The 26,972-nt window shown below is 41.8% G+C and overlaps 1 protein-coding gene across 1 annotated transcript in view; it reads left to right on the top strand.

Moving 5' to 3' along the window:
- LOC126198634 (Fanconi anemia group I protein-like) overlaps window positions 1-26,972 on the top strand; it is a 250,425-nt gene that overhangs the window by 168,792 nt on the left and 54,661 nt on the right. Inside the window, exons 17-18 of the mRNA XM_049935099.1 lie at window positions 6,029-6,180; window positions 10,483-10,670. Of these exons, the coding sequence (XP_049791056.1) occupies window positions 6,029-6,180; window positions 10,483-10,670 (340 nt within the window). The remainder of the gene's footprint in view (window positions 1-6,028; window positions 6,181-10,482; window positions 10,671-26,972) is intronic.

Genomic DNA, 26,972 nt, shown 5'->3' with positions numbered 1-26,972 from the left:
CTTTCTATAAGGCTCTGCTGTGATAGGCATTGAAAATTTCACGGATTTCACTTTTGGTAGACAAATACGTTTTATTTAGCATTGCTCTATCTGTAATCCATGCATGATTTTACTGCTCTTGCACAGTAGCCACTGTTTCTTTAGAAGTTTCTTAACAGAGACGTGACACGATGGAGAGCCCATCATGAACTCTTGCTGGGTCAGTTCTTCAAAATTGAACACTGTTGCTCTGCATGTTCCTGCCTGCCGAGAGTTAAATTTGTTTCAGATTCTCTTTGACACTATTGCTTCTTTATCTAGTTTACTAAACATAGAAATCTTTGTAGCTCTTTTATTTGACGTTTGTACTTAGGTAGTCATTGTTGCTAAAACTTCCTCGTGGCCACTGATAACAGTTTCAGTTTGAACATATTTAGAGATATCAGGTTATGAGCTTACACACATTTGCCCACTTGTCAGTCACTGGATGGCAGTAAAGGACCTGGTAAATCGACCAAAAAGAGAGAGTTAAAGGCTATGGAAATCTGTGATACGGTGACAAGTTTTGGCAGATGTACTAGTGTGGGGCACAGAAAGTTCAGGTGGTTGGAGCAGGATAGGATTAACTGGAGCTGCCTCGCTAGAACTTCTGTTAATTTTTGTTTGCAAACTGCAGAGCATTGACTACAAAATATTCCTGACAACCTACATTTAAAAAAATTTTCCTATCATTGAGATGAGTTCATTGTACCTTCGAATTTGCTAATATGACCAAAATTGTAGAACCTGGACTATGTTCATGATTCCTGAAATCACTCAAATACATTTAAAGCATAACTGTCCACAAACATGTATGACTACGAACAAAACCTAAACAGTGATTGATAGCAGCAATATTGTTCGCTTCAAAGTAGTATACTTCAGTAACTATACAATGGCAGTTGTTATTCCCAGTCTTGGTAGCACTGTTGAAAGGCTAGAACTGGTAGGGCATTTAACATGTTGGTCACTTTTTTTAATGTTCTCCAGAGTCCCAAAATGACATCCTTTAAAGACATTTTTCAATACCAAGAAAAGAAAAGAAGTCACAAGGACTAATATCGGATGAATAAGGGGCTGTGGAATAACAGGAATTAATTTTGAGATAAAAAAATTCCTTCATGGAAGTGGCTGTGTGACATCAGTTGTTGTCATGATGCAGCATTCATTTATCTGCAATGTCCAGTCTCTCTTGATTTGCCCATTTCCTGAGCCTTTTAGGGACGTCTTGGTTGGTAGTGTGTCCTGGCGCAACAGTTTTACAAGAGCATCCACACATTCAACATTTTCTATTGTTTGTGAATTTTGAGGTCTCCCTGAGCAGAGTTCATTTTCAACATGTTCTCGGTCTTCCAAAAATGATTCTTTCCAGTGAAAAACTTGTGCGCTTGATATGAAATGTTTTCTTTGGGCATAGTTCAACTTTTCAAAGGTCACGTTCATGGATTCCCCAAGTTTAAAACAAAACTTGATGTTGTAACATTGCTCTAAAGTCACCTGTGCCAAAACCACAAGTTCACTGATGGGGCTCTTAAAAGTCACATGATGGCTGTACAGAGACGAAACTCGACACAGCATCTGGAAGGGATGAACACGGCCATCTACACAAGTAGAACAAAACAGTGTTGCCAGATCACTCACAGTGTTGTCAGTCACATTACTTTTCTCACACACCTTGTATATAGCCTCACAGCCTGTGAACTCACCTGTATTTAACAAAACATAATACACACATTAAAAAACGTTTTGCATCATGCCGGTTCCCAGAACTCCTGAAGATAGACGTTGACTGTGGATATTGTATCACAGAGACAGTCCGTTTGACTGTTCAGACATGTCACTAAACCCACCCACAGATGCAAACAATCATGCATGAGCAGCACCTATTAGACAGAGGGGGTCCGACAGCCAATCAGTTCCAGTCATTCCAACAGGAAGGAGGTACATGGCCTGTGTTGTCTGTAGTTCAACCATGCCTAGACGATCAATACTGCGGTTCGATTGCGTCCGCATTGTTGCTTTGTGCCAGGAAGGGCTCTCTGCAACGGAAGTGTCCAGGCATCTAGGAGAAACCAAAGCGATGTTGTTTGGACATGGAAGAGGTACAGCGAGACAGGAGCTGTCGATGACATGTCTTGCTCAGGCTGCCCAAGGGCTACTACTGCAGTGGATGACCACTACCTACGGATTAAGGCTCGGAGGAACTTTGACAGCCATGCCACCATGTTGAATAAAACTTTTGTACAGGCACAGTAAGTCATGTTACGACTCAAACTGTGCGCAATAGGCCACATGATGCGCAACTTCCATGCTGACGTCCATGGCAAGATCCATCTTTGCAACCACAACACCATGCAGCGTGGTACAGGTGGACCCAACAACATGCTGAATGGAACTCTCAGGATTGGCATCATGTTTTCTTCAGCGATGGGTGTCGCATATGTCTTCAACCAGACAATCATCAGGGACGTGTTTGGAGGTAACCCGGTCAGGCTGAATGCCATAGACATACTGTCCAGCAAGTGCGGTAAGGTGGAGGTTCCCTGCTGTTTTTGGGTGACATTATGTGGGGCTGACGTACGCCGCTGGTGGTCATGAAAGGCACCGTAACGGCGCTGTACGATATGTGAAAGCCATCCTCCAATCAAGAGTGCAACCACATAGGCAGCATATTGGCAAGGCATTCGTCTTCAAGGATAACAATTCGTGCCTCCATCGCGCACATCTTGTGAATGACTTCCACCAGGATAATGGCATCGCTCGACTAGAGTGGCCAGTGTGTTCTCCAGGCATGAACCCTATCAAACATGCCTGGGATTTATTGAAAAGGGCTGTTTATGGACAACGTGACCCACCAACCTCTCTGAGATATCTATGCTGAATCGCCATTGAGAAGTGGGACAACCTAGACCAACAGTGCCTTGATGAACTTGGGGATAGTATTCCACGACGAATACAGGCATGCATCAATGAAGAGGACGTGCTTCTGGGTATTGGAGGTACCGGTGTGTACAGCAATCTAGGCCACTACCTCTGAAGGTCTCGCTGTATGGTGGTACAACCTGCAATGTGTTGTTTTCATGAGCACTAAATTGGGCGGAAATGATGTTCATGTTGATCTCTATTCCAATTTTATGTACAGGTTCTGGAACTCTCAGAACCTAGGTGACGCAAAACTTTTTTTGATGTGTGTATTAGTACACCATTTAAATTTAAGAAACAAAACATGTTTTTATTCATTTTTATGTATTTGTGGGCCATTGGAGAGAATTTGTGGGCTGCACTTCTATCTGAGCCTTTGAAGCCTTAGTTCAGTCCTGGACGAACACCAGTGATGGTTGATTTGTGAGAAGCACAAGTGATGAGCAGTTCAAAGGCACACAGTTTCAGCTGACAGATGTATTTTTGCCTGTTTGGTTTGGCAATAGAAAATCTCACACAAGTTTCCAGTTCGAACTTTGGACAACTGTTTGACAGTTTTATAGTTATTTGTACTTGGAATATTGTCAGTAGTTTGGGATTTTAAGGTCTTTAATTGGGAGATATGGCTGCAGGACTCGTATTTATTCTGCAGCATTTCATTGTGTTTACTTCTCTTAAATAAAGGCGTGTTAGATCATTGTATATCACATGAATAGAGTTTAAAGGTTATTCACGTGTTCCATAATTTCAAAGTTTACTGCACACCAATTCAATTCTGGAATTTAGAGTGTGATTCTTATCCGTATTGGTAAACTGTTGATGGCCACCATTGATTCATTCCTGTTGTTTACCAAATAAACAGTATATGTTATTAAATTTGAGATTATGTTTCATTTAAGACCCGCGGGGGTAGCTGAGAGCACTAACGCGCTGCTTCTTGGACTCGGGTAGCTGTGCCGGCCCCGGATCGAATCCACCTGGTGGATACACGACGAGGGTCGATGTGCTGGCAAGCCTGATGTAGTTTTTAGGTGGTTTTCCACATCTCGGTGGGTGAATACCGGGCTGGTTCCCATGTTCTGCCTCAGTTACACGTATCGCAGACATTTTAAACACGTTCACACTATTCCCTGACTTAACTAGACACAGACAGCTGGGGTACACTAATTCCGTCCCAGGGGGTTCAGGGTCTTGGCAGGAAGGGCATCCGGCCACCCTCTGCAACTAACACTGCCAAATCAATAATAACAAGGCAGACCCCGCATTGCCGCAGGAATAAGGACTCAAGGGATAGGTAGGTAGGTAGGTAGATAATGTTTTATTTAAAGAATCCTCATCACATTTTTAATAAAAGAATTTCTTAAATTTTGCAATCAGTCTGAGCAATAAACAAGTTTAGTAAGGCTTAATGTAAGTGTGTGCGATCTGCCTTCAGACTTAGTGTGAGCCATGTTTATTCAAACAAGAGTCACATTCATGCCCAATTTCGTGTACTATATATTAGGGGAATTCTTTTCAGCAGTTTCTCCTTCATTAGTTTAACCAACTAAGCAGAAGGGCCTTACAAGGTCTGTTTGTTGTGAAAGATAATGGGCAACAATATGAAAAGTACTTCTAAATTCTATGTAAATTTTAGCATCTAGGTTTTTAAGGCAAACTTTTCTGACACAGTGATCTCACTTTTGCACTAACAAAATATTGGAAGTCATTTCTGTATGTATGTAAATAAATGTTTCATGGCACTGTCTGTACTAGCAAATCAGTGAACACTGTAATGTCAGTTTATTCCATTAATAGCAATTAAATCTCTGAGCACAGAGAAGAACTTTCTTCATGTGAGCCATGCTAAAAACCTAAAAAGTGCATTAAAAATGTGAATGAAGAAGTCTGTATGTGTTTAATGTATTTAGCTTTTCCCCCCTGTTAATTGTGTGACAGGTATATCAGAAGCAGAGTGATGTGAGAGGGTAGTGTCATTACATTGCATTTCAGTTTCCTAAGAAATACTCATGTTTGGACAAGAAGAGAATAGAAGCTTACGAAATGTGGTGCTACAGAAGAATGTTGAGAATTAGATGGGTAGATCACATAACTAATGAGGAGGTATTGAATAGAATTGTGGAGAAGAGGAGTGTGTGGCACAACTTGACGAGAAGAAGGGACCGGTTGGTAGGACATGTCCTGAGGCATCAAGGGATCACAAATTTAGCATTGTAGGGCAGCATGAAGGGTAAAAATCGTAGAGGGAGACCAAGAGATGAATACACTAAGCAGATTCAGAAGGATGTAGGTTGCAGTAAGTACTGAGGATAGAGTAGCATGGAGAGCTGCATCAAACCAGTCTCAGGACTGAGGACCACAACAACAACAACAACAACAACAACTCATGTTTGCACTGACAAGTTACAAATACTATATGTATGGAAGACATTATCGGCATACCCTGCATATGACTTGAATATTTCATTCACTACATTATAAAATGGTAAAAACATTCAAACATCAAGATCACTTAAATACTACTTTATTTAAAACATACTGTTTCGACAAACTTTGCTGTCATCTTAATGTCTGAAAAATTATTTTTGTTATGAAATGTGTTCATTTTAAGTTGGACCTCATGCCAAGTTATATAGATAAAAAGAAAAAACAGCGCATTGTAACTTGTCAAAACCGATTGTTTTAAATAAATGTTTATGTGATTTTGACTTTTGAATGTTTTTAGCAAGTTAAGCAGATTGTTCCTTCTGTCTTCTCAAAATGAAAGATTTCACTCGCATTATAACAAGTAGAAGAGCTGCTGTTTTTTGCCAGCTTTCCCAATTCCATTGGAGAACAAATTTTGAATTAATTGCACTTACTGCATGAGAAGGTCTATAGCAGAGTTTATTTTGAGTTCCTGTTTAAATCTGATTATGGTAATGCCTCTTTTATAGTTTAGCATTCCTGCTCTGAATAACAGGATTAGTCAAGTCACTCAGGTAATAACTATTTCTGTTAATATAAAATTACATATGCTGTGAAGTATTCATTTTAAGAATAATTATGTCAAATCGGAATGGAGTTTCTTCAGTTATCTCTTTTACAGGGTATTGTATGAAAACTGCATCAGCCAAATAATCACATTTAATGATTTTGACAATTTGACATGTAACATCTCAGCTGAATGTTTTTCTGAAATTGTCTCCCTTATCACAGTATACTACAAGAGCTATATACCACATTTCTTGGAGGAAATAAGTAAGTATGTACAGAATTTACTTAAATAAAAAAAAATAAACATAGATTTTTATATAATAAATTTGAAGCTGAATTATTATAATAGATACAAAAAAATTGCTGCGTTGGAAACATTTCGTAGAAAACATGAACAGTCTTTAAATTGCTTCGGAATCGACTGATAAATTGTACTGGAAAAGCCTTTGAAACAGTGGTTCCATTATGCTCTCTTGCATGGATAACAAAAGGTGCAGCTATTTTACATGTCTTTGTGTGAATATTTATTTACTTGCCATTGATTAGTCTTCTTTGTTGACAAGCTCTATTTCCTGCCCTGCCTCTATGAAAATAGTCCACCAATCATTGTTTCATTTATCCAGCACGTTCTGTAGATCTCGTGAAGAAGGAGAACTCTTATGGATGTGAAATAAGTCAACATAAAGGTGTACTTTAACAAGGCAAGCAAGTGATAGAATCTCTATGCTGTATTAACAATGGATTATAACAATGTTGCATAATCCTTTTAATGCTAATGCTAGCTAAATTTAATCAAGCAAATTAGAAAGGAAGTAGCAGTTTTGAGGAAAAAACTGCTGCCTTCTCAGCTACACTAAGTAGCTGCTGTTTATCTGCAGTTGGAAGCTTAATATTTACTGGATTACATTGGTATTTCTCAAAGAAAATATTTAGATACATCCATAAAAATGTAGGGTTGTATTTACAATACTTGTCAGGCAATACAGCAGACATTGCTACTTACCACATAATTAAAAGAACTTTTAAATCCTCAAATCTAGATATCCAGATAATTTGTAAAGAGAGTGGCAACTGCCAAATGTTTTTAATGATCTTTTGATTTTGTAGGCATTCCTAATTTAATGCTTTATGTTAAATAACTCTATGTGTCCTAGACACGGGTGTAAATTCTACATGAAAATTATTTTAGAGTCTTGTCTTGTAATCCTGTACATCACTTTTCAGCTGAAATGGATTTTTATTGTCAGTACCAAAAGTCATTAATGAGTAAACTGGGAAGTGACTAAGATTCCAAGATGCTTAAAAAGGCTTCTGCAGGGTGTAGAGTTATTTACTTTACACAATACTTTCAATACTCACTTCTGATGAATATACAATTTATTCAATTTAAATATATTGCCCAAGAAAATAAATCCACAAGATAACTGCGAGTGAAACTGCAAAATAAAGGAACACTATTGGCTTTAGGAAAACAGAATGAGAGCTGTTTCTAAGGGCAGAACATGCTGAGTTGAGCTTCTTAATTAGTTTGTCTGTGTTGACTCCATTTGAACATGTTATCTAACTGGACGTCAAGGAATCAAACAATGGAAAATCCAGGATGGAATGTAACAATATTATGAGAAGGATAGTTGCTACTCACCATATAGCGTAGATGCTGAGTCACAGATAGGCACAACAAAAAGACTTTCACGAAATAAGCTTTTGGCCAACAAGGCCTTTGTGAAGAATAGAAAACACACACACACACGTGCAAACAGGTGCATCTCCCCCCCCCCCCCCCCCCACACACACACAAACTCACTCACTCTCTCTCTCTCTCTCTCTCTCTCTCTCTCTCTCTCTCACACACACACACACACATGACCACAGTCTGTGGCAACTGAAGCCACAGTGCGAGTTGTGTCTGTCTCTGTGTCATCTATTTTTGACAAAGGCGTTGTTGGCCGAAAGCTTATTTTGTGACAGTCTTTTTGCTGTATCTATCTGCGGCTCGGCGTCTCTGCTATGTGGTGAGTAGCAACTATCATTTTCATAATATTGGACCTCAAGGAATCTTACACAGTGTGTTTCATTTAGTGTATGGCCATTAATGTCCACTTCCTGATACTAACAGGTGGTTACTGCTTCAAATCGTTAGATTAAGACTGAACTGTTAGTGTGTGTGTGTGTGTGTGTGTGTGTGTGTGTGTGTGTGTGTGTGTGTGTGTGTGTGTGTGCGTGCGCGCGCGCTTATTTATTGTATATTTTTACAAAGTCCTTGTTGGCCAAAAGCTTATTTTCTGACAGACTTTTTGTTGTGCCTATCTGCGACTCAGCATTTCCGTTATATGGTGAGTACCAACTATCTTCCTAATATTGTTGCATTGCATCCTGGATTTTCCATTGTTTGATTCCTTGACGTCCAGTTAGATAACATGTTCAAATGGAGTCAACACACACACTAACTAATCAAGAAGCTTAGTTCAGCATGTTTTTACCCTTAGAAACAGCTCTCATTCTGTTTTCATAAAGCCAAGAGCGTTGCTTTATTTTGGACAGTTTCACTCCCAGTTATCTTGTGGATTTATTTTCTTGGGCAATATATTTAAGTTGAATAAATTGTATATTCATAAGAAGTGAGTTTCAAAAGTACTGTGTAAAGTAGATAACTCTACACCATGTAGAAGCCTTTTTAAGCATCTTGTAATTCTTAGTCACTTCCCAGTTTACTCCTTAATGACTTTTGGTACTGACAATAAAAATCCATTTCAACTGAAAAGTGACATACAGGATCACAAGACAATACTCTAAAATAATTTTCTTGTAGAATTTACATCGGTGTCTAGCGTAGAGAGAGTTATTGAACATAAGGCATGAAATTAGAAATGCCTACAAAATCAAAAGATCATTAAAAACATTTGGCAGTTGCCACTCTCTCTACAAATTATCTGAATATCTAGATTTGAGGATTTAAAAGTTCTTTTAATTATGTGGTAAGTAGCAGTGTCTGTTGTATTGCCTGACAAGTATTGTAAATACGACCCTACATTTTTATGGATGTATTTAAATATTTTCTTTGAGAAATGCCATTGCAATCAATTAAATATGTTCATCCGCACCCTCTTCCTATCGCTATCTTTCCGTACCTCTCTTTCCCCTCTCTCCCCCTTGTCTGCCCCTCTCCCTTACTCTCTTCCCTCCCTGTCTCCCTCCTCACCACCACCACCACCACCTTCCTGTACTTTCCTCCCCTCCCTCTCCGCCGTCTCCCTTTCGCCCTCTCTACCTTCTATATGTTCGACTCCCTGAACTCCTTTCATCTTTTTGTGCACCCAGAGTCGTTTGTCAAAAGACCTGCCTCACTCTACGCCACTATTCCATCGCAACCTCTCGCATCTTCCCTACCCCTTCCCGACCTCCATCTGCCAAGGTAGCTGCTACTGATAATCAACAATCAGTCTCGCTAAAGTTGCACGTGTGTGCATTTGTGGGTTTCTGTGTGGTTGTGATCGTGACAGTGTGCGCATCTACTTGAGAGAGAGCAAGAGTTCAAAAGCTAGTGTGAATACTGCTTTTTTTTTTTGCATGTTTCTATGCGCTGCACATCAGTCAGCTATAGATGAGTGCTTGCCTTTCCTTTATTTTACATAATATTCCATCTAGGGATTCCCATTCTTGTTAAGTATTGGAAGTGTAACTTTTATGACAAGGAGAATGAAATTGCTGAAGCCTATTGGGAAGGAATAGAAGCTACCAAACACTCATCCTTAATACACATGATTTCTTTTTTTTTTTTTTTGGGGGGGGGTGGGGGGAGTGGAAGAAAGAAAGGTTGAAATGAAGTGACACACATAACTTAAACTATGAGACACGTCAAAAACTTCTGTCAAATTTGGAAGGTAGGAGACGAGGTACTGGCAGAATGGAAGCTATGAGGACTAGTTGTGAGTCGTGCTTGGGTAGCTCAGTTGGTAGAGCACTAACTGCGAAAGGCAAAGGTTCCTAGTTTGAGTCTCGGTCCAGCACACAGTTTTAATCTGCCAGGAAGTTTCATATCAGTGCACACTCTGCTGCAGAGTGAAAATTTCATTCTGGGTCACTTACATACTTTGGGGCTACACTACAAATTCACATGAAATGTTGCAAACACATTAAATCAATTGTGGCAAAAGGAAATGGAAGACATGGATTTGTTGGTATTCTAGGGTAGTGCAGTATTAGATTACTGTTCAGGTGTTGCATCTTTACCAGGTGGGCATTATGGAAGAGGCATGTAGTTACGATCGTAACATGTCTGTGTAGCCTATATGAAGGGCTGACAGATATGCTCAGGACACTTAAATGGGAATTAAGGGAAGAAAAGTGGCTTTGTGTTTTCGAAACACTATTGGCCCAAGGTAGACAGTGGCTATTTTGCCTCCATTGTACATCTCATTCTATAATTCATTTTCTTTTATCTTTATTCTTTTATAAGTGTCTAGGATTAGAAATTATGTAAATATTAATTATGACATTTCAAGATAAAAATGGCTATGAAGGGAATATGGTTCTACAGATGGATCTATTAATATTGTTACATTACAGGTAATGTATCAAAAAGTGAGGGCTTGGGTAAACAGTTGTATGGAGTTATTGAAAAACTTCAAGAAACGTTGAAGGAAATAGTGAATACTGATGAGCAAGAACAACACGAAAAGATCGTTGAATTACTGGTTTCCACTTTTGAAACTCTTGCAAGTGAGATTCCATTTGATTCTGAATACTGTACCAAGGTTAGTACTCACATGGATGTAATATTTATCTTAGGTTTGCTTCCAGTAATACACTGATCAGCCAAAACATTATGATCACTGCCCACCACAACTTTGGATGCTGCCTGGTGGCATTGTGGGCACGTAAGATGGTAACAAAAGTATGCAAGCAGAGCAGACATGGATGAGGGTTCACCATATCAAAGATATGGACTGCAAATGGGGAAATCCATTAAAAGGGCTTTGACAATGGGCAGATTATTACTATGCAGAGCCTGTGAAAGAGTATCTCAAAAATTGCAAAGCTGGTTGAATGTTCACATGCTATTGTTGTGAGCAACTGTGGAAAGACTTAGAATGACAGTGAAACTACCACTAGGTGCTAAATGGTTGGACATCCACGACTCTTCTCAGAATTTGGGGTTTGGAGGCTTGTCTACTCTGTAAAGTAGGATAGATGGTGATCTGTGGCACCTCTGCCGAAACAGCACAATGCTGGTGCAAGGAAAAGTGTTTCAGAGCACACCGTTCATTGTACATTGTTGAACATGAAGCTCCATAGCAGACCACCCCTACATGTTCAAATGTTGATCCAATAACATTGCCATTTACGACTGCAGTGGGCACAGGACTAACAGGATTCCACCGTCGATCAGTGGAAACGTGTTGGCACTTCGGGTGAATCACGTTTTTGCTATGCTGGCTCAGTGGTCGTCTCCACAAACAATGTAATGAAGGTGATCAGCAGCCCAAAACTTGCAGGGCGTCATGGATGCAGGCTGCTGGGAGGAGTATTATGCTACGGGGTACACTCTCCTGCGCTTGCATGAGACCTGTGGTAGTAATCGAAGACACAGCTGTGAAACACCTGCATCCTTTCATGCTTGATGTCTTCCCTGAAGGCAATGTCGTGTTTCAGCAGTATATTTGTCTGTGATTCAGAGCCAGAACCATGATACAGTAGTTTGAGGAGCATTATAGAGAACTCGTGTTGATGTCTTAGCAACCAAATTCATCTGATGTAAATACTGTGGAACCCATCTGGGTCACACTGAGTGCAATCCCCATGCATGCCAGTCAGTGCCCTGTTAACTTATGAGAATTAACATGACGTGTGCATAGACATCTAATGCCACATACCTCCAAAAACAACCAACAAACTGTCGGTTCCCTGGTATGTGGAATCAGTCATGTAATTAGTTCTGAAGATGGACAAACAAGCTATTAAGGAGGTGGTAATAATGTTTTGGCTCATCAGTGTACACTTGCTGTATAACAACTTTTTCCACAATACGTGGAATCATTAACTGGCATATTGTATTCAGTATATTAAAAGAGAATAGTGCATTAAATAATCATTTTCAGAATGCTAAAATGATTATATTTTTTGTATTAGTATTGTGATATGTTCCCATTCTGCTGACAAACACGTAAAACTCTAAAAACAAAAGTACTCTTTCCATTATGTGTCTTAAGAAGGGAATACCAAAAAAGTGTATTGTGAGCTATGACAGTTTGGCAGTAAGGAATGCTACAGGAGAGACTTGTGCAACAACTGTCAGTCATCTAGCAATCTAGAAATACTGGTTCATTGCAATTTGTGTGTGCTGTACTTCATCTCTAGCAGTCTCTGTCTTTAAAATTTCACAGACTTTGTCGAGTCCCATTGCATTCTGTATTTTAAAAAAGATGTTGCTCAATCAGGTCACATAATACCTACTCGACTATGGAGTAGCATCACCAGGATTCAATGCACTTTTCTGATACCTGAGATGACCTGAAGCTTAAGCTCTAAAATTTGTACATTACAGAAACCGTTTTCCAGAATAAAATGCAGTCATCAGTAGCAAATATATTTTTATTACGCTTTACCGATTTTGACTAATTAATTTGTCGTCTTCAGAAGTTTAGTATTGGATTAGCAGATGTCAGTATCGTATTGATAGAAGCATAATGTTATGGTAAGTCCAGAAATGTATGTATTGCATGCAGTTATTGTAAACACAGACTGACAATATACAGTAACTGAATCACATCTATGTATATGTCAAGCTGTTGACATATACATAGATGTGAATCAATTATCAAGAATTATCAATCTGTATTTACTATAATCACAATACGTACATTTCTCAATGTGTCATAGCATTATGCTTCCATCAAGATGATGTTGAATTCTGCTGAACCAATACTAAGCTTCTGAAGATGACAAATTAATTTGCCGGAACCTGTAAAGTATAATAAAAATATATTTGCAACTGACGACTGAATTTTATTCGGAAAAATTTGTGTGTGTGTGTGTGTGTGTGTGTGTGTGTGTATGTGTGTGTGTGTAATGGAAAAACAGCATATCGATGCATGGAGCCCGGTAACACACAACAGAAAACAGCATCCACACTAGCTTTTGAGCACTAGCTCGTTGAATGTGTGTACTATTGCTGGAAAAAGAGCTAGTGCTTGAAGACTAGTGTGAATACTGTTTTGTGTTATGTGTTACTGTGCTCCCTGCATCAATACGCTATAGGCGAGTGGCTGTTTTTCCCTTATATTATGTATTACTTCATCCAGGAAATTTCATTAAGTTTTCTTAAAGGTAATGTAGCTTGTACCTGCCTTAGTCTGGAGAAGGAGAACATCATAAGCCTGATGAGGTTTCTGAGACCCCAGAATCTTGATGTATTTCCCCAGCAGTATTGTTGTTTTTTCTCTGTAACTATTAATGTTTAAGCACTGACTGAAAAAATACATGTAGTTAATGTCATTTTTTAGCTAAAACACCAAATACATAGTCAGAGTCAACATTGCTGTTGTTTTTTGTGATTGAATGGAAAAAAATGCTTTGAAGTAATGTTATAAGGATAGGCTACAAAATGCATATGAAAAATTAAAATTGCATGATGGAGTTCAGTTGTCAACCACCATTTTCTGTTTAAAAAAATGCTTGCTACACACACAGGAACATGATCCAAGGACTCTTGTCACTTGTGTGGCTTGAGATAATGGTACCTACATTTATGATGACTGTTGCTAAAATTTTATGGCACTGTTATTCAGTGTATGTCACACATGTTTGTTTTAGTTTTCCCAGACCTTTCATGAATATGTTCTCATTTTTATGCTATGCCACATGCATTATATACCCAAGTTTAATATGTATCGACGATGACTTCATTTATAGAAGTCTGATCATGCTCAAAACGGCAATACTTGAAAATGGCCAAAGCCCAAAATCATGATCGTAAAGTAGAATAGACAATCTATATAGTGAAATGATGGAACTTTCATTAAAAAAATACATGTAATCATTTTTCTCTTGCACCATTTGTGAAAAGAAGAGGGAAGGGAATGACCAGGAATGACACAAAGTATCCTCTGCCATGCGCTCTACAATCACCTGCAAAGCATGTGTACATAGGTGTAAAGAATCAGGTCAGAGGTTCACAATTAGTTGCTATTTTCTACTGTTCTGCATTGATATTGGCAATCACTGCCTTGCAAAGCATGCACAGCATCACATTTCATGTAAGCTGTAGCACAGCATTACACATCAAATAATCACTGAGATTTCTCGCATTTATTTCTGCTCTGGTGATTTTGTGTGCCACAATGTTAATTTGGACAGCAAAATTTGTGTATTATAATGTTGTGCGAGTATTATAATTTTTCAATGAAAGACAATGATTGGGGATGTCTATTTTGCTAGAACAATTGTTACGTGAGCATTATTAATTAAAAATAGCATTATGAAATTTTATCTACTTGTTTGACTTGAATATTTTCAGTAATGGAAGATGTTTACCACAGATATTATTAGGTTAAGTCTGAACCATGAACCATGGACCTTGCCGTTGGTGGGGAGGCTTGCGTGCCTCAACGATACAGATAGCCGTACCGTAGGTGCAACCACAATGGAGGGGTATCTGTTGAGAGGCCAGACAAACGTGTGGTTCGTGAAGAGGGGCAGCAGCCTTTTCAGTAGTTGCAGCGGCAACAGTCTGGATGATTGACTGATCTGGCCTTGTAACATTAACCAAAATGGCCTTGCTGTTGTGGTACTGCGAATGGCTGAAAGCAAGGGGAAACTACAGCCGTAATTTTTCCCGAGGGCGTGGAGCTTTACTGTATGGTTAAATGATGATGGCGTCTTCTTGGGTAAGATATTCCGGAGGTATAATAGTCCCCCATTCGGATCTCCGGGCGGGGACTACTCAAGAGGACGTCGTTATCAGGAGAAAGAAAACTGTCATTGTACAGGTCGGAGCGTGGAATGTCAGATCCCTTAATCGGGCAGGTAGGTTAGAAAATTTAAAAAGGGAAATAGATAGTTCCATAAAAACACGGGAGAACTGCCGGATGGCAGTTCTCCCGTGTTTTTATGGAACAATCAGTACGCCGGGAAGGGAAATAGATAGGTTAAAGTTTGATATAGTGGGAATTAGTGAAGTTCGGTGGCAGGAGGAACAAGACTTCTGGTCAGATGAATACAGGGTTATAAATACAAAATCAAATAGGGGTAATGCAGGAGTAGGTTTAATAATGAATAAAAAATAGGAGTGCGAGTAAGCTACTACAAACAGCATAGTGAACATATTATAGTGGCCAAGATAGACACGAAGCCCATGTCTACTACAGTAGTACAAGTTTATATGCCAACTAGCTCTGCAGATGACGAAGAAATTGAAGAAATGTATGATGAGATAAAAGAAATTATTCAGGTAGCGAAGGGAGACGAAAATTTAATAGTCATGGGTGACTGGAATTCGACAGTAGGAAAAGGGAGAGAAGGAAACATAGTAGGTGAACATGGATTGGGGCTAAGAAATGAAAGAGGAAGCCGTCTGTTAGAATTTTGCACAGAGCATAACTTAATCATAGCTAACACTTGGTTCAAGATTCATAAAAGAAGGTTGTATACATGGAAGAATCCTGGAGATACTAAAAGGCATCAGATAGATTATATAATGGTAAGACAGAGATTTAGGAACCAGGTTTTAAATTGTAGGACATGTCCAGGGGCAAATGTGGGCTCTGACCACAATCTATTGGTTATGAACTGTAGATTGAAACTGAAGAAACTGCAAAAAGGTGGGAATTTAAGGAGATGTGACCTGGATAAACTGAGTAAACCAGAGGTTGTACAGAGTTTCAGGGACAGCATAAGGGAACAGTTGACAGGAATGGGGGAAATAAATACAGTAGAAGAAGAATGGGTAGCTCTGAGGGATGAAGTAGTGAAGGCAGCAGAGGATCAAGTAGGTAAAAAGACAAGGGCTAGTAGAAATCCTTGGGTAACAGAAGAGAGATTGAATTTAATTGATGAAAGGAGAAAATATAAAAATGCAGTAAGTGAAGCAGGCAGAAAGGAATACAAAGGTCTCGAAAATGAGATCGATAGGAAGTGCAAAATGGCTAAGCAGGGATGGCTAGAGTACAAATGTAAAGATGTAGAGGCTTATCTCACTAGGGGTAAGATAGATACTGCCTACAGGAAAATAGTATATAAATGGTCTATACAGGGGCGATGTTCTTCAGGACAATATTATGGAAATGGAAGAGGATGTAGATGAAGATGAAATGAGAGATATGATACTGCTTGAAGAGTTTGACACAGCACTGAAAGACCTGAGTCGAAACAAGGCCCCGGGAGTAGACAACATTCCAATAGAACTACTGACAGCCTTGGGAGAGCCACTCCTGACAACTCTACCATCTGGCGAGCAAGATGTATGAGACGGGTGAAATACCCTCGGACTTCAAGAAGAATATAATAATTACAATTCCAAAGAAAGCAGGTGTTGACAGGTGTGAAAATTACCGAACTATCAGTTTAATAAGTCACTGCTGCAAAATACTAACGCCAATTCTTTACAGACAAATGGAAAAACTGGTAGAAGCCGACCTCGGGGAAGACCCTACGACTTATCTTAGAAGAAAGATTAAGGAAAGGCAATCCTACGTTTCTAGCATTTGTAGACTTAGAGAAAGCTTTTGACAATGTTGACTGGAATACTCTCTTTCAAATTCTAAAGGGTAAAATACAGGGAGCGAAAGGCTATTTACAATTTGCACAGAAACCAGATGGCAGTTATAAGAGTCGTGGGGCGTGAAAGGGAAGCTGTGGTTGGGAAGGGAGTGAGACAGGGTTGTAGCCTCTCCCCGATGTTATTCAATCTGTATATTGAGCAAGCAGTAAAGGAAAGAAAAGAAAAATTCTGAGTAGGTATTAAAATCCATGGAGAAGAAATAAAAACTTTGAGGTTCGCCTGTGACATTGTAATTCTGTCAGAGACAGCAAAGGACTTGGAAGAGCAGTTGAACGGAATGGACAGTGTCTTGAAAGGAGGATATAAGATGAACATCAACAAAAGCAAAACAAGGATAATGGAATGTAGTCGAATTAAGTCGGGTGATGCTGAGGGAATTAGATTAGGAAATGAGACACTTAAAGTAGTAAAGGAGTTTTGCTATTTGGGGAGCAAAATAACTGATGATGGTCAAAGTAGAGAGGATATAAAATGTAGACTGGCAATGGCAAGGAAATTGTTTCTGAAGAAGAGAAATTTGTTAACATCGAGTATAGATTTAAGTGTCAGGAAGTCGTTTCTGAAAGTATTTGTATGGAGTGTAGCCATGTGTGGAAGTGAAACATGGACGATAAATAGTTTGGACAAGAAGAGAATAGAAGCTTTCGAAATGTGGTGCTACAGAAGAATGTTGAGGATTAGATGGGTAGATCACATAACTAATGAGGTATTGAATAGAATTGGGGAGAAGAGGAGTTTGTGGCACAACTTGACAAGAAGAAGGGACCGGTTGGTAGGACATGTCCTGAGGCATCAAGGGATCACAAATTTAGCATTGTAGGGCAGCATGAAGGGTAAAAATCGTAGAGGGAGACCAAGAGATGAATACACTAAGCAGATTCAGAAGGATGTAGGCTGCAGTACGTATTGGGAGATGAAGAAGCTTGCACAGGATAGAGTAGCATGGAGATCTGCATCAAACCAGTCTCAGGACTGAAGACCACAACAACAACAGGTCTGAGAAAAGTTAAAATGATATGTAATGGCAGTTTAACACTAATTTTATCTTCAGAATTCACAACAGTATTATGAAATGGCTATATTGCTATTCACCACAAACAGGAGATGCTGAGTCACAGACAGGCACAACAAAGAGCTTGCAGAACATTTTAGCTTTTGGTCAAAAGGCCGCCTTATGTAAAAGAAAATTCACACACACACACACACACACACACACACACACACACACACACACCTACCTACCTACCTACCTACCTACCTACCTCAACCACAGCCACCAGAGTGCGGTCTTTTGTGTGTGTGTGTGTGTGTGTGTGTGTGTTTTCCTCTCTACCTCAGTAAAAGACCTTTTGGTCAAGAGCTAAAATGTATAGCAGTCTTTTCATTGTGCCTGTCTATGACTTGATGTTTCCTCTATAAGGTTAGTAGCAGTCTATCCTTTTCATAATATTGTTGTTATTCCATCCTGGACTTCCCATTGTTTTATTTTGTAAATTATTTGACATGCAATAATGTGTACTGCATCTGAAGTGGGCCTCACAACCACTACATAAATTCTAAAAGAATGCATTACAATTTATCAGGTGAGTCACACATTTAATTTTGTGGATGCTGAATGTTGATATTATTGTTGCTCCAAAACCTTTTGCAACTAAGGCTTGGCAGATGCCATTATTCAAACAGAAGAATACATTGGAAATGTTGAGATTTTTCCACTTGACAATTCATTTTCTAGTGTCCACAACTCCACTCACCATCTCCAAATGACAAAATGACAATATGTAAACTCAAATAGCAGCAGTGAACTACAAATAAAAAATGACGATCTACACTCCTGGAAATGGAAAAAAGAACACATTGACACCGGTGTGTCAGACCCACCATACTTGCTCCGGACACTGCGAGAGGGCTGTACAAGCAATGATCACACGCACGGCACAGCGGACACACCAGGACCCGCGGTGTTGGCTGTCGAATGGCGCTAGCTGCGCAGCATTTGTGCACCGCCGCCGTCAGTGTCAGCCAGTTTGCCGTGGCATACGGAGCTCCATCGCAGTCTTTAACACTGGTAGCATGCCACGACAGCGTGGACGTGAACCGTATGTGCAGTTGACGGACTTTGAGCGAGGGCGTATAGTGGGCATGCGGGAGGCCGGGTGGACGTACCGCCGAATTGCTCAACACGTGGGGCGTGAGGTCTCCACAGTACATCGATGTTGTCGCCAGTGGTCGGCGGAAGGTGCACGTGCCCGTCGACCTGGGACCGGACCGCAGCGACGCACGGATGCACGCCAAGACCGTAGGATCCTACGCAGTGCCGTAGGGGACCGCACCGCCACTTCCCAGCAAATTAGGGACACTGTTGCTCCTGGGGTATCGGCGAGGACCATTCGCAACCGTCTCCATGAAGCTGGGCTACGGTCCCGCACACCGTTAGGCCGTCTTCCGCTCACGCCCCAACATCGTGCAGCCCGCCTCCAGTGGTGTCGCGACAGGCGTGAATGGAGGGACGAATGGAGACGTGTCGTCTTCAGCGATGAGAGTCGCTTCTGCCTTGGTGCCAATGATGGTCGTATGCGTGTTTGGCGCCGTGCAGGTGAGCGCCACAATCAGGACTGCATACGACCGAGGCACACAGGGTGTGGGGAGCGATCTCCTACACTGGCCGTACACCACTGGTGATCGTCGAGGGGACACTGAATAGTGCACGGTACATCCAAACCGTCATCGAACCCATCGTTTTACCATTCCTAGACCGGCAAGGGAACTTGCTGTTCCAACAGGACAATGCACGTCCGCATGTATCCCGTGCCACCCAACGTGCTCTAGAAGGTGTAAGTCAACTACCTTGGCCAGCAAGATCTCCGGATCTGTCCCCCATTGAGCGTGTTTGGGACTGGATGAAGCGTCGTCTCACACGGTCTGCACGTCCAGCACGAACGCTGGTCCAACTGAGGCGCCAGGTGGAAATGGCATGGCAAGCCGTTCCACAGGACTACATCCAGCATCTCTATGATCGTCTCCATGGGAGAATAGCAGCCTGCATTGCTGCGAAAGGTGGATATACACTGTACTAGTGCCGACATTGTGCATGCTCTGTTGCCTGTGTCTATGTGCCTGTGGTTCTGTCAGTGTGATCATGTGATGTATCTGACCCCAGGAATGTGTCAATAAAGTTTCCCCTTCCTGGGACAATGAATTCACGGTGTTCTTATTTCAATTTCCAGGAGTGTATAAATAAGCCCATAGCACCTGGAATACCAACATGCAATTCAGAAATGCTATGAACTTATGGACAAACCTAGTATTTGTCAGTCAGTCAAATGGTCCTGCGGTCCTCTTGTAGTGTAGTTCTTCTTGAGGAACCTGTGCCTACTTTTCTTCTCACATCTGTGTTCCGAGTCCTTCTGCAGTGATTGAACTACAGCCAACTGTTTGCACAGTCTGTCTTTATGATGCTCCAGTATCCCTCATTCCAGTAATATGACTCTTCTCAAAGTCTGAAAAAATGATGATTAACTGCAGGTGCTGTGCTATGGTCTCTACCAGAAAAGTTCCAGTAACTTCAGACGCATTTAATTGCCATCAAGTGCTCACACCATTCTTCATCTGTTGGAATGATGTTTTCCTGTAGTGAAAATAAGCTCGCATAAGGATTACGTCTTAGTTAACATATCCCCACAGTTATGGAAATACTGGACCATCAGTTTTTTCTTTAATAATAAAAAAGATGTCTAGATTGCAATAAATTATTTATTTTTAGTTGTGGTAACTGGTTTTGGTGTATTATGACCATCTTCAGATCAAAGGCTCTGAAATGTATTATATACTTTATAATGAGTCATTTATGACAAAACTCGCTGCCTACAACCTAACATATAAATGACATAGTTTTGCTATAAAATAAATCAAAGTGTAATCAAGATCAGATGAGGAGCTGCTTCATGGAGAAGCTGTGGAGCAACTACTGGTGCCTGTCACTCACTGCTAACTAACTACCAAGCTTAGACTTTATAAAGAGGAAGTTTCACCCTCTGTTCCTCACTTGATCCATCGTAAAAATGATTAAAAATAACAAGTATCACGTGTATAAACAGAAAAGCATCATAATGTACGTGAGAAAGTTGGACAATATTGCTTAAATCTACTAATACATTAAAAAATATAAAGAAGTTTAAAAGGCTGATAGCAGAAACCAAAATATTAAGAACTTCCCTCTGGCATGTACTTGACTGAACTAGTCGGTTGTGTATGTGTTGCCAGTGTGTCTAGCACAGCGGCCAAGAAAAGCTCATGCTGTGCAAGACACAGTGGCAGATCCAGAAAAACTTCAAGGAGGGGGCACTAATATCTTGAGCTACCTTTACTTTTACCGTAATAAAAAGTAATCAGCTCACATGCGAAGTTTAAGAAAGTTTTATTTAAAGTGATTACACACATATACAAGACAATGCCATCTTATGATATAAAAATGTTACAATTGTTCTCTTAGGTATGGGAAACTATTGTTACATTATTAGTAAGAATATTGTTCTGTTATTGGTAAAAATATTGTTAAGAGTCTTGTAACAATATTTTTACTGAGAAATTACTATGTATTACTCTTATTAATACTTCACAATCAACTGATAGCTCTCACCCTTGACTAATCTTCACACTTGCACTTGCTAAAACTAGGATTTTTTACTTATTCATTCTTCTTTCTTAATATTTCTGCTTCTGAATGTAAACTAGCTTCCTATATGGCAAATGGACCATATTTATAACGCTACGTATTGAAGGTTCTCTGTACAAGAAAACAGTAGAATATTCGCGACTTTTTTCGAACAAATCTCAGACAGAATAACATATCGAGATCACTAGAATGGCCGCGACGTTTCTTGTAGGTATGTTCTTATAACGTCAAGTTGAACAAATATATTTTTAGGACAACCCAATACATGTAAGTCACAGATCAAGTAAACAAAGTAAGATGTGTGTACACTGTAACAGTCAAATCAGCACTGAGTCCAAGTCTGGCGGCCGCTGGCTGGCTGGCCTCTAGGTGGTGCGGTTGCTGCATGGCTGGCAGACAGTGCCGCATGTAGAGGACGCGCGTAATTGCGCAGCGGCACTTTGAAAGATCGGCGAGTCACAACACGTTCCCCCCCTTTGAATTTTTTGCACTGGTCTTGATGGAGGTGGCCTGTAGATTGCTAACATCCATAGCTGTTGTTTGACTGGCCGTAAAGTCTCAAGGAGGAGGCTTCCCTTACGGACGGAAGTGTCCCTGATGATAATGGGTCGAGATGACAGAAGACGTGGGGGTCGAATCTGCTGGGGCCCCGTGCCCCAATCTGCCCATTGCGGCAAGTCCGGTTGTTGTAACAGGAGATATGGGCGATGTTGGCGTCCGTAGGAGAAGGAGGCGAGTAGAGTTGCTCCGACAGACGATGGTCATCTGGTTCCTGCATGGGCACGTCTCCTGGTGGCTTCAGTTCTTGTGCTGGTTCCGAGATGATGGTGAGAGGACTGCATTGTAAGTAATGAGAGATCCCGAGTGTCAGGTAGAGCCGAATGTGGCGTAGCGGCATTCGGAACAGACGTTGCTGGCACACAAGCCCGAAGCTGGTCCGAATGACGCACTGCAACACCCGTGCCCATGTGGATTTCATACAGGTGTCGGCCACGGTGTCGTAAGATGCGGCCAGGACTCCATTTTGGCCGCCTGTCATGTCCCCGTACCCATACAAGGTTGTCGGCGGTGAACCGGCCAAGCGAAGGCACCCGCGAGCGTGAGGTGGAAGGCCGCAGAAGATGAAGTAACGTACGGGGCTGTCGGCCATGTAAGAGCTCAGCCGGGCTGTGGTCGCCCATGGGGGTGAAACAGTAAGAAGCCAGAAATTGGAGAAGCGCATCATCAGCAGCAGAAGAAGTCAGGAGTTTCCTCATTGATCCTTAAATGTGCGGACCGGTCATTCAGCCTCACCGTTTGACTGTGGATGGAACGGAGGGGCCGTGACATGCATGACGCAGTGATGGGCACAAAAATCCGCAAAATTGGAAGAGGCAAATTGCGGACCATTATCAGTAACAAGAGTAGAGGGAAGGCCTTCCAAAGAGAAAATGCGAGCTAGAGCATTGGTGGTTGCCGCGGTGGTAGGCGACGTGCAACGGATAATGAAAGGAAAGTTAGAGTAGGCATCAATAACAAGAAACCAATAAGTACCTAAAAAAGCACCCGCAAAGTCAGCATGAATATGCTCCCAGGGCTTCTCAGGCTAAGGCCACAGTGACAAAGATGATGTTGGGGTGGCGGCCTGTGACGCACAAGGGCCGCAGGCAGTGACCATATGTGCGATTTCAGAGTCAATGCCGGGCCAGTACACATGATGGCGCACCAGAAATTTTGTGCGAGACACACCCCAGTGCCGTTGGTGAAGGAGGCACCAGACCGAAGCACGCAAAGACGCAGGTACCACAACACACGCTGAAGAATTGTCGGTGGAAAGGAGGATAACATCATCCCTAGCCATGAGGTGGTAACGCAAAGCGTAGTAGTTCCGCAACGGATCAGAAGTCTTAGCGGACGGACGATCTGGCCAACCCTTCTGAATACAGCGTAAAACCCGGGAGAGGGTAGGGTCAGAACCCGTAGCAGCCGCCAGCCTGTCCCCAGTGATGGGGAACCCATCCAGAACCTGCTGCTTGGCAACATCCAGGTGGAAACACAAAAGTTCGTCCCTATCGAATGCCAGATCAGGACCCATGGGAAGGCGAGACATTGCATCAGCATTCACATGTTGAGCCGTCGGCCGAAAATGAATCTCATAATTGAAACGAGACAAGTGAAGAGCCCAACGCTGGAGGTGGTGTGCAGCCTTGTCGGTAAGCGACGTTAATGGATGAAACAAGGGAACAAGTGGTTTGTGGTCTGTAACAAGATGAAATTTGGATCCATAGAGAAAAACACCAAACTTATGAAGAGCATAATTAATGGCCAAAGCTTCTTTTTCAATTTAAGAATATTTTCGTTGGGCATCCGTGAGCGTTTTGGAGGCTTAAGCAATGGGTTGTTCAGAACCGTCAGAAAAATGGTGCACAAGGACTGCACCAACCCCATATTGAGAGGCGTCCGTGGCAAGAAAAAGATGTTGGCCAGGTCGATAAGTTGCCAGGCACGGGGCCTGTTTCAGCATAGTCTTCAATTTCTGGAAAGCTGCATCGCATGATGCGGACCAGTGAAAGGGTATGTTTTTATTATGCAACAGGCGATGCAACGGCTGAGCCACCGAAGCCGCAGACGGTAAAAACCTGTGATAGTATGCTATTTTCCCCAAGAAGGCCTGCAGTTCCTTAACAGATATAGGGCGAGGAAGGGCATCAATCGCAGCGATAGTTTGCTGAAGCGGATGAATACCATCGCGAGAGAGTTGAAACCCCAAGTAGATAGATGCCTGAAAAAATTTTGATTTCTGAAGATTACACTTAAGACCGGCAGTCTGTAAGACATGAAAAAGTGTGAGGAGATTCTGAAGATGTTCTTCAGTGGTGGAGCCAGTGACAACAATATCGTCCATGTAATTTATACACCCAGGGACAGGGAGCAATAATTGTTCCAAGAATCGCTGAAAGAGAGCAGGGTCTCTGGCAACCCCGAATGGAAATCGTTGGTATTCATAGAGGCCGAAAGGCATGTTAAGGACCAGGAACTGCCGGGAAGCAGCGTCGAAAGGAAGTTGATGATAAGCTTCTGACGGGTAAAGTTTAGAAAAATACTGGCCTCCAGCAAGATTAGTGTACAATTATTCAGGTCGGGGCATAGGGTGTCGATGAGGCATTGAGCATTTACAGTGGCTTTGAAATCACCACAGAGATGAATATCACCATTGGGCTTAGCAACAACAACGACAAGAGAGGACCACTCACTGGAAGTGACAGGAAGCAAGACCTCTGAAGCAGTGAGACGATCCAGCTCCTGTTTGACCCGATCACGAAGGTCTACAGGAATGGGCCGAGCCCGAAAAAACTTAGGCCGAGCAGTGGGTTTGAGCGTGATATGAGCTTCAAAGTCGTTTGCACGGCCTAACCCAGGAGAAAAAAGGGACGAAAATGTAGTCGACAAGGAATCCAATTGAGCACAAGGAATAGCATCAGAGACGATATTGACAGAGTCATCTATGGAGAACCCAAAAACGCGAAAGGCATCGAAACCAAAAAGATTCTCAGCGTTACTATGGTCGACCAGAAATATGGGAACAGTGCGAACGACGGATTTGTAAGATACCTCAGATTTAATTGTCCCAAGAGAGAAATCTTCTGTTAATTGTACGTCCATAATTGCCTAGTGACAGGTGATAGGATTGGAGAACTCAACTGAAGATACGTCTGAGAATTGATGATAGTGGCAGCAGAACCAGTATCCACCTGGATGCGAACATCCCAATCGAGGATTTGGACAGTGAGGAATAACTTCCCTGAAGGGGAAGAAGTACCATTGACAGACAACACAGAAGCAGAATCAGCATCACGTTCATGAATGTTAGGTATGCGGTCGGATTTGCAAACGGATGACACATGACCCTTCTTTTTGCATTTGTAACACACGGCCCAATGTTGGGGACAATCCTCCCATGAATGTTTCGTAAAACACCGCGGACATGAAGGAAGTTGCCGTGGGTTTTGCTGCAGTTTCCTAGAGGTTTGTTTATGGTTAGGCCGAGGCTGTTCTTGGGAGCGTTCTGTGGCCACGTTGGCCGGCGGGGACACTCCGCATTCTTCGTCAACAGTGCACAGAGGTTGTACTTCCCCGATGTCACTCCATACCTCTATTTGCACTCCAGCGGTGTGAGAAATTTCAAAAGACTGAGCGATGGATAGGACTTCATCTAGAGTTGGATTTGCCAACTGAAGGGCATGTTGCCAAACTTCTTTGTTGGGCGCTGACTGGATAATAGCATCCCATACCATGGAATCGGCATAGGATTCTTTGTGAACGTCAGTAACAAATTGATACTTTCGACTGAGGGTGTGAAGTTCAGCAGCCCAAGCGCGATAGGATTGATTCGGTTGTTTTTGACAACGATAAAAGGCAACACAAGAGGTTACCACATGCGTATGCTTTTGAAAATATACGGACAGAAGTGAGCACATTTCAGCAAAGGACAAAGACACAGGATCTTTCAAAGGAGCCAATTGCGACAGCAACCAATACATTTGAGGTGAAATCCAGGAAAGGAACAGAGACTTACATGTTTGGTCGTCCACAACATGAAATGCCAAGAAGTGCTGTCGAAGACATTTTTCGTAATCAGACCATTCTTCCGCCATCTCGTCATAAGGAGGAAAAGGAGGTAGAGACAAGGACAAGAGGTGCCCCGCATTGGATGCCGTGAAGAAATCACGAATCGCGGATGTGAGATGCATTTGCTGTTCAATGAGACCTTGCAATAGTTGCTCTAAAGTAGCCATGGAAACCTGTGGGTCAGCGATGAAAAAGAAAAATCCCATCCTCATCGCCAGTTGTTATAACGTCAAGTTGAACAAATATATTTCTAGGACGACCCAATACATATAAATCACAGATCAAGTGAACAAAGTAAGACCTGTGTACACTGTAACAGTCAAATCAACACTGAGTCCAAGTCTAGCGGCCGCTGGCTGGCTGGCCGCTTAGGTGGTGCGGCTGCTGCATGGCTGGCAGACAGCACCGCATGTAGAGGACACGCGTAACTGCGCGGCGGCACTTTGAAAGATCGGCGAGTCACAACATACGTGTTATCGATCTATGTGCCAGACAGAAATGTATAAAATACGATGATGCAGATGCGCGTGCTACATAGGAAAATAAAACTATTCGATAACTCGATTCAGTCAAGTCGACTGATGAAAGAAGTGAACAAATAGCATGCGGTCTGACTGGCGACCCCGCAAGGGGGGTGCACGCCCCACACGCCTCCCATATGTATCCATCACTGGCAAGACACCAGAGGTCATCATGGAGACACATGCCTAGTGTGGACTGCCATGCCAGGCATTTCTTCTCCTGAAGAAAGACCAGTATAGTGATGTGTCCCACCTCATAGACAGTATTTGATATTGACTAGGCACAAGCTGTATACTTGCATACATCTCCAATCTACTTGTTAAACCTGCTGTTGTACGGGTTGGGGCATCACCACTACAATAGCAGGAGGATTGGATGCTGGAAAGTCAGGATGGAATGCCATTTTGCCGCATGGCTGTGGACTGCAGATGTGGTGGAGACAGCAAATTGTTGCTAAAACATCCCCAGTTAAGA

The sequence above is a fragment of the Schistocerca nitens genome, chromosome 1, assembly GCF_023898315.1.
Source record: "Schistocerca nitens isolate TAMUIC-IGC-003100 chromosome 1, iqSchNite1.1, whole genome shotgun sequence".
NCBI lineage: Eukaryota > Metazoa > Arthropoda > Insecta > Orthoptera > Acrididae > Schistocerca > Schistocerca nitens.
The sequence above is the reverse complement of the archived record's forward strand: the minus strand, read 5'-3'. Positions and strand labels throughout refer to the sequence as shown.